The 8,682-nt window shown below is 36.0% G+C and overlaps 1 protein-coding gene across 1 annotated transcript in view; it reads right to left on the bottom strand.

The window, feature by feature from the left end:
* Positions 1-8,682, bottom strand: part of HSD17B4 (hydroxysteroid (17-beta) dehydrogenase 4) — a gene marked incomplete at both ends in the record, with an annotated part of 43,537 nt that overhangs the window by 20,271 nt on the left and 14,584 nt on the right. Inside the window, 5 exons of the mRNA XM_010138923.1 lie at positions 2,312-2,415; positions 3,928-3,999; positions 5,216-5,267; positions 5,662-5,895; positions 6,574-6,680. Coding sequence (XP_010137225.1) covers positions 2,312-2,415; positions 3,928-3,999; positions 5,216-5,267; positions 5,662-5,895; positions 6,574-6,680 — 569 coding nt within the window. The remainder of the gene's footprint in view (positions 1-2,311; positions 2,416-3,927; positions 4,000-5,215; positions 5,268-5,661; positions 5,896-6,573; positions 6,681-8,682) is intronic.

Raw genomic sequence — 8,682 nt, forward strand, 5'->3', positions numbered from 1 at the left:
TGCCGAGGCCTCTGTTGAATTAGCTATCACTGTGTTGTCTTAACTAGACTACATTTTCTTTTCTTCTGTCACAAGAAGGACAGCAGTCTCATACGTCACTAAACAGAGTGAAGAATTTGAGGCTGTCTAAAGTGCAATGTTTAATAAGTGTCAAGGCACTACACCGGACTCACTAAGGGCATCAATACAGACTAGCAACATCTCCTTTGGACCACTCTATTTTTACATGCAGTACTACTAAATCTGATTACACAAGACTTAGGGTTCCCTCAAAGACCTTTAGACACTGCCTGCAATAATAATCCATGAAGTTTTTATACTACAAAGAGGCTTTTCCTATTTCTCTTTAAAGGAGCAGGCATTTCAAGATACGATTTGTGAAGTTACATATGGGAAAACTTCTCTATAATTGATAGAGATTTGAGAAAAAAGTTTACATCCAAAAATCCCGAAGAAGATTATGTACAGTATTACAGATGAACAACACCTAGGTATTTCATTACAGATTTTCAAAAATACTGAACTTAAGATAATCTCCATTCAACTGCCTGTTTATTACTATAATGACCCAAGGCTCTAGTTCACGATAATAACATTCAGTCAAAGCTGGCAATGCCCTTATACTGAAGGAGAAAATAGTTATATCTCAGGTACCTCAATAACTACTTCATGCATTTGAACATAGATGTTATGTGCTCATGTGACATTCATTATTCCTCTTTTGCTAATTCACTCCCAAAATACAGGAGTTCCACTCCACCAGAAGTGAGAAACCCTAATACTCCTTCTGTATTTTCCTCTTTACGCTCTCCAAACCTTTCACACAAATGCATAGATTTATAAAGAGCTACACCTAGAGACCTCTTACAGAAATTGCAAGTTCAAACCTAACACCCCATATTTGAGTACTTCTCAGCTTTTTACAAAGCTAGTCTTTTTACTAGAGTGACATCTTACAATATTAACATGATCATACTTAAAAGTACGAATTTAACACATGAAAAACAACTTACTAAACATGTATGCCCGCTGTATATATACGCATAAAATTATCATAACCTATTGATTTATTTTTAAATGTAAATACCTCCTTACCCCCCTAAACAGAAGGAAAGAAAATCTCTGAGGTGGAGCAGCAGAGCACACCATAATGCTAAAGCAACCACACACAGATCACAAATTCCCAGCTGGAGATGTAAGCACGGAGACAGACAGTGAAATGTGATAATGACAACAGAGTTGAGACAGGTTTGAATCAGAATTCTAATGCATCTAGTTGGTACAATCCAAACAGCTCAGCAGCAGGACCTAGACAAAGTATGTAAAATCTCAGCTTTTTTTATCACTCTCCTTCCTGCTCACGCTCAAACAAGCAGCCAAAAAAATCTGTTCTTAAAGCCACATATAAGAGAGGTAAAGACCCCGAAAGAGTTTTACCTCTAAGAGGTCTCTAAGAATTTTTCAGATCAAAAGCAGACTAAGAAAATAAAACCTCTCTGAAGCTAGCTTTTAACAAGAAATTAGTAACTTTCCTTACTTGTTCATTTATGGAGGGCGTGACAGAGTAACTAAATACATAAAAACACACCAAGCTTCTTTTGCCTGCAAAGCTTACATTTGGGTTTCATAAAACCAAGATTCAATAACACTCTTCCCAAACTAGATAGCTGAACTGATAGCATTCTCCATCTAACGAAGAAGGATTTTAAGGAATTCAACTCAGCCCAGAGTACTACACATAGCAGAGTATACCACTTCCATGGAATTAATCGGGTCAAACCGGCTCAGATTACAGCCTGCTACACCCTCGACTTGCAAAGACCCTCTTCTTTTAGATATAGTATGAACCCTCTAGAGGAGTGTTCTGTCCACATCTTCATGCATTTTACATTAATTTCAATTTTATTTTAACTTCAGACATCATTTTCTAATTCCGAGCCCACAGAACTTAGTTTCTAAATATTTTTCAGGAGTCTCCAATTCAGTTTTCCATTAGGATATTTCTTATTTGTAATTTCAAAATATTTGAATGTAGGAATATCTCATCAGTTGCAGGTTTAGCAATTCACTTTTCTCCCTAGCTGTCAAAAGAAAACCATTGGTTTTCAAGGCCTTGAACAGGCTCTTTTGCTCAGGCTCTTCAACGAACAGAAATATTAAAATTCCATTTGAGTTTGTACTGTCACACTGCTCAAATGCTAGTTTATCCTTCCTAGTTGATATAGCAAATATTTGTCTTGCAGTGCTCTCAGAAATTTTTATGTGTTGGTGGTTTGTTTTTTGGTTTTATTATGAATATGTGTAAATTTACCTTGGCCTTTTCTGATGTTCTTTTTCCACCAAATCCACCAGCTCCAACAAAAAACAAAGAGAACTGATTATAACACACTAGGTCCTTTCCACAATAGGTATTCACTGAAAGACAACAAGAGAGAAAGGTCATATATTGTCTTCATTTTCTTTTCGTATTGCTAGCACACGTTGTTACAAGAGAAGAGTTCATCTTCAAACATGACAAAGATCATTTTAACAACTGAGGGGACGATAGTGACACTTTCATGTTACACTGTTGCAAGTCATTTTCTGACTAGTGAAGACTAATGCATCCATTTCAAACAACATTATCACAAATTTTATTTATACAAAAGCATTAAAATTAAAAAATGAGCTATCAAAATGCCTATGACATCTAAGGTGCTAAAAATATTTTACAACAGCATGCTGAAAACAGTATTTATTTCAGCAACTTACACTGTGTTAGCAATTTATTTAAATATGTTAGAATTATGTCTTAAAATATGATGTATTAGAAGCTATTAAGAATCCCTAGTGTGCAAAGCATATTATCAGTTCATACAAAAACCAGTACTAGTACCTTGTATGAAAAGAGCTCCAGAACAAGCTTTAGTTTAAGGTCACCTGTTCCTTCTTTTGAAGAAGTTACACTTCTTACATTGAATCAAGATTCAGTTTCCTATTTCCAGGTCATGCCTATTCCAATACCTCACACCTCAGACTGAAATTTACAGTATTGTTAGCAATGCTCATTTCTAGTTCTGGAACAAATTTATAAATTACTAAGACTGCTCACAAAAAGAACTTTTGTGTGTGGCATAAACAGACAGGCTTAATGTAAGCCCAGTACAGAAACAAAACATAGCTAGGAGGAACAAAGGGACAATAAAGACTTTTTGACAGTTTTACCTGTACACTGAAGGAACAAAAGCTCAGGAGTGTTTAGAGATTCATTGCCTATTAACTACCCGTTCAGTCTAATTCCCGAGGGAAACTAGATATGAAAATTCTGAAAACGACAACTTATCAACTTCTGGGGACATTCCGATTGTTTAACTTGGATACAAGAGGAAAGAAATGGGGTTTTGTTTTGTTTAGAAACGAATAATGCAGACATAGAAAAAGAAGACAGATGACATCTTAAAAAAAAGATGAAAAGAAAGAAGACATCTTAAAGATGGCTACTTTGCAGATGAGTCTACACAACATGCGCATGTAACGAACCTTTGCAAAACCGTATCACAAAACACACTCACGCATGCCCACACACACCCCCTTGCTGAAGAGCGACAAAATCTAAAATGGCTGCCTTCAGATAGGACAAGGTATTATTATTAAAGAACTTTGTTCAGTTTGCACAGTGCACTATTCCACCTACACAGGAAAAAACCAAGCCTTCTCTGAGATGTTTTTCAAAATAGAGTGTTCTTATTTCAGTCGTTAATTGCCCAAGAACAATTACATTATATTTTATGTGGCTCTTACTAATTAGATCATTCCTCAGCTCTCATTGAAATTTAATAAGCTAACAGTCTTTATTACGGAAAGGCAAGCAGTTATTGGTACAGCTAGTTAAAAACTGAGTCTGTCAAATTTTAATGCATCCCCTGCAAAAGTTATAAACCTTCTTACCATCTAGAAGCAAAACTGCTCCTGATCCTTTGTCAAGAATATCAGCAACGGTTGAAACTGAAGTTAATTGCCCTGTAAGAAAAGAAGAACATGTATCAGGAATGGTCCACAGACCACACTTTACACTTCCATACTAGCAATAATAGCAATAATAATAATAATAATAATCAATCACAATCTTCATGATCATAACAAAAGTGTCTGGAAATCTTTGTAAACATTTGTTTGCAGATGTGGGGGATTCTTCTCCCAGTTTTCAGTGTTTTTTTTAATACAATCTTGCTAGAAGCTTATGAATTCAGAGTTAACCAAATCACATTTCAGACTCAAACACATTGCTAACTTCAAAGATAGCCCCAGTCACTTAAGGATTATCCGCAAATTTCAAGAGGGCTGAGCCAACTACAGTTCAACAGAACAGAAGCTCAGCTCCAGGCCTGCGCCTGTGGTTTTATGTAGTTTATCTCTAAGGAGGTTACTGCTCTAAACGGATATGTAATCATATATGTTTACATAATCAGCCTATGGAATGCAAAAATAAGAAGCTTTATGAAGTCATGCCAATCCATTATTAATTATCAAGCTTCTCTGAAATTAATGTAACTTTCACACATCTTTTTGTTTTGACAAGAAAGTATGCCTTTTATCTGTGGCTTGCAGGATTTTTTTCCTTCCACACTCCAGAAAAGTTACTTTAAAAAACTTCTAATGGAGAAACCCAGACACATGCAGATCCTGAATAAGTCTAACGAGCTGCAGATCCTGAATGAGTCTAACAAATACCTCTCAAGTGTTGTAATTTGGGAAAACAGTTATCTGTGAAAAGAGCTTGCTGCTGCAGTAACTAGTATCTTAAGAGGAAGAAAAGTAATTGGGTTTTAGTTCTTCATCAGGATGTCCATTCCTTCTCTTACAGGCACACAGATGCAACCAATATTGAATATTTTTCAGGCAAACTTCCCAAAAGTTCTATGAAACAACCTTACAGAAAGAATTAAAAGTTCTGCTAGTTAATATCACACCAGCATGTAGTAATTTGCTTATTACATCAAAGGTTAGCCATGAGTTTACTAAGTACACTACAGAGAAACAATACCTGATCCTAAGAACACGGAGTTTCAGATTTCCTTCAACAACACAACAGGTTGCCTCTCTTCTCCCCAACACCTTGCAGAAAGATTAGGCAAAAAACTCAGCTGGAAACTGAGCTTCCCTATTTCCATTTATTATATGGCTACAGGAACTGTTCTCATAGTGAAAAGCAAATTGGCAACACAAAAGCACTGACCTGAGGTTGGTAATGGCTTATATAGTTCCAGATATTGTTCACCATGCAGCATCTACATAAAGAAAGGCAGTGCTATAACAAAAAATCAATATATTCTATGGCTTTCCCCATCCAAATTGTTCAGAATAAATAAACAGAGGTTTTTGTTTTGATTTTCCAATTGCATCCCCAATAGAAAATACTTTCAAAGAACTTTTTTAACTTTTGTTGTTTAATAAAAGCCCAGTCAACACAAATTAAAATTCAACAAAATATTGACCACTCATTCCATCTTAGGAATACACAGGTTATAAAAGTTAAGTAAATTAATTTCTTAGAATGTAAGAATACAAAACACTGAATTTCCCTTTTCTAGAATAAAGGAACTTATTACAAATACAGTAACTAAAGTGACCTTATAGCCAAGTAAAGCACAAAGAAAATTAAGATGCTTTACTCTTCCATACCTTTGCAAGATCAATATTTAGTCCTGGAAGAGGAGGAATACCATTAAACATTGAAGTCTGAGCAGGAATTACTCCAAAGCTAGGTAAACAGCAGAAGTCTTCACTTCCTTCAAAGAGAAATTTTAGGTGATCTGGATCCTTAGTCGACATTCCCACACCAAGGGCATATAGAATAGGCTCTAAGTGCGTATATTTATACACGTTGGTACCCAATTCCCGGCCAACAATGCTTGCCTGGAAATTAGAAGTTAGTATAAAATAAATGTTCATAGTAGTTAATATTGCACTTGCATTCTTTCTAAAATTCTCTTACCAAACAAAGTTCTCATTTGACCATTTTCTTTATAGTCACATGTGAACATAAAGTATAAGTAATAAATATACCATAAAATATTAATGTATTTGTTGCAGTACAAGCAACCCTAATGTAATACATTATAACTTGCTGCAAGCAATTTACTTCAACAATAACTAGTATAACTTCATACAGCTCTACTCCCAGCAATCCATTAGAATTTTTCCAACACAAAGCACAAATTAAATTATTAACGCTGTAATGCCTGAAATGAGGGAAAATTATCTATCTATAGAGGAGCCAGAGCAAAACCACATTGCCCAACAAGAGCCGTCCTCTGCCCCTTTTCTGAACAATACCCTAACTAAAGAGGTTTACAGAACTTACAAGCATTTGCATTCTGCATTATTCAGTCTATTTAGTCTTAAGTTTTCCCATCGAAAAATAAAGAGTGCACTCTGCAGATATTTCTTTTTCTGCTTCCTCACTTCACAGTTTAAAAACCACCCTTATTTTTGCAGACAGCAGGCCACAGTAGAAGCTGATCAGCAACGCAAGTCTCTCTGCTCAAGGTTTTCACCTAACTTTGAGTGCATCTGATAGACAGAGGTACTTACTGTGTCAACAGATGAAGACACCACCGACCCAGAGCTTGTTGAATTCATAGAAACGTTCCCTTGAGACTCTATCTGACTTAGAGCATCATTCAGTACAGTTATGGACTCTAGCGAAAGAAAAAAAAAAAAAAAAAAAAAATCTCTTGTAATTAGCCATAAATGAAACATTCCACTTAGACACAACAAATAAGCCAGCAAATGAGACATAGCCTGGTACTTCTCAGTTCATATTTAAACACAATAAATATGCAACTGCAAAATAAGTATAGTGGTGCATTCTACAGGCATCTACACAACAGCTGATGGGAAGTGATCTCTACACCAGTTCTATCAGTTATGCACTGAGCAGTAACCATGAAATCTATCTAATTCAAGTGCCTGAAACACAACTGGTGCTATACACTCCTGTTCAAGGCAAGAGCAGTATGCCAGTAAATACTGTTGCATTTCTTAACTACAGTGTTAAGGAGAAGATAATGAGCATTAAATTTCAACTGTTTCAGAAGTAAACAGCTGAAAATTAGTACTGCTTTCCTTATCTTGAAAACTATCTCCAATACAAACAACAGGTCTCATCTCCTGCCAGTTACTCTCTTTCCCAAGTAACATAAATAGATAAGTAAGTCTGAGGCCTGAACAATGCCAAGTGAGATGACACATGGCTGACATACACAACTCAGCTATGGTAAAGGCATGCCATCAAGAACAGCATACTCCCTGAAGCTTGATACAGCTAAAATCAGTAATAAACATTTGTGTGTTAGAACATATCAACAAGAAGTGGTGAAGACTCATCCATAGAAAAATAAAGAAGTGTCTAAATCAGAGGAGCAAAAAATAATTATTTAACTACTTTTACCTTGGAGCCACTCCCTTTCACTTCCAAACCTATACTGACTGGCACTGTTGCTTGGACTAACGCTGTGTTGTTCTACTGCAGAGCACTCCCCTAAGTACCCTGCAGGTTAGCTGCATACCCTCTTGCAGAATCTTGATTTCCTAAACTATTTCTTGCTTCCCAGACTCGCTGCCAGAATCATCAAAACGTTTTGTTTGTGGCCTGAATCTCATGAAGAAAAAGGAACATCTACAAAATGAACGTAAGTTGTCACCTCTTCTGCCAAAGACAAGCTTTATCTTATTATGCATAATGGTTAATACATGATTGCTCTTCACAACACCAAATTACTTAAATTACTGAAATCTTCTGGGAGAGTTCTAACTTGCAGATATTTGGTATTGTAGCTTTTCATTTTTAATGCAAGCGCACTAATCAGTTTCCATTATTCAGCAGGTGAATACCTTCAAGCAATGAACTGGAGACTCTGGCAGTAGATAAGACTTTAAATATACAGCTGAGAATTCTATTCGGCTAACTTCTTCAGCATTTTCCTTGACCCATCTGCTAATTCTCACATACAACATATCATCGGAAGAATTTTCATTCAGCCTGTCAGTAATCTGTGGCTTGATGTCACTAAATTTTGGCTAGTTTCATAACAAAACAGAAGCATGCTAATGTAATATTTACAATTTCCTGACTGTAAAACCTGCTATGTTGTACTGTAAGCACATTTACTTCAGAAGAACACTTTTTTCTTCCAACAGCAGCAAAAGGCAGATGTGGAATATCATACGTAACACTGAAGTTTTGAAACAAATTCCCATCTGCAACTTTTTTCTACAGTATTCTTCTGCCAGCAACCCATAAAAATAACATGAAAATAAGATAGTGCATGTAACAGGTTGAAGAAGAGATCAGAATTTATAAAGCTGGAATGAGGTTGTTACACCATTCCAAAGCAGGACTGAGAACAGTTATAACCTGACATACATTTGGAAATGGGACATTCATATGCCAAAGATCACTGAGAACAGTCAGTAATCGAGAGTGATAAAGAGCTACCGTATGGCTGGTTACATTCCTCTGACAAGGTCTGAGGGAAGAGACAAAGTGTGTCCTACATATGCTTTAGGTTTAAGGCATTAGAAACATATCCCTAAGGTTTTAATGAAATGCCCTATTTCAGGACCAGTATCTTAAACATCTGTTGTGTATCTAAGTATTCAAAATTCAGCTGGCATTGTTCATAAGGATGTTCATAAGGA

The sequence above is a fragment of the Buceros rhinoceros genome, unplaced genomic scaffold (assembly GCF_000710305.1).
Source record: "Buceros rhinoceros silvestris isolate BGI_N320 unplaced genomic scaffold, ASM71030v1 scaffold15356, whole genome shotgun sequence".
Lineage (NCBI taxonomy): Eukaryota > Metazoa > Chordata > Aves > Bucerotiformes > Bucerotidae > Buceros > Buceros rhinoceros.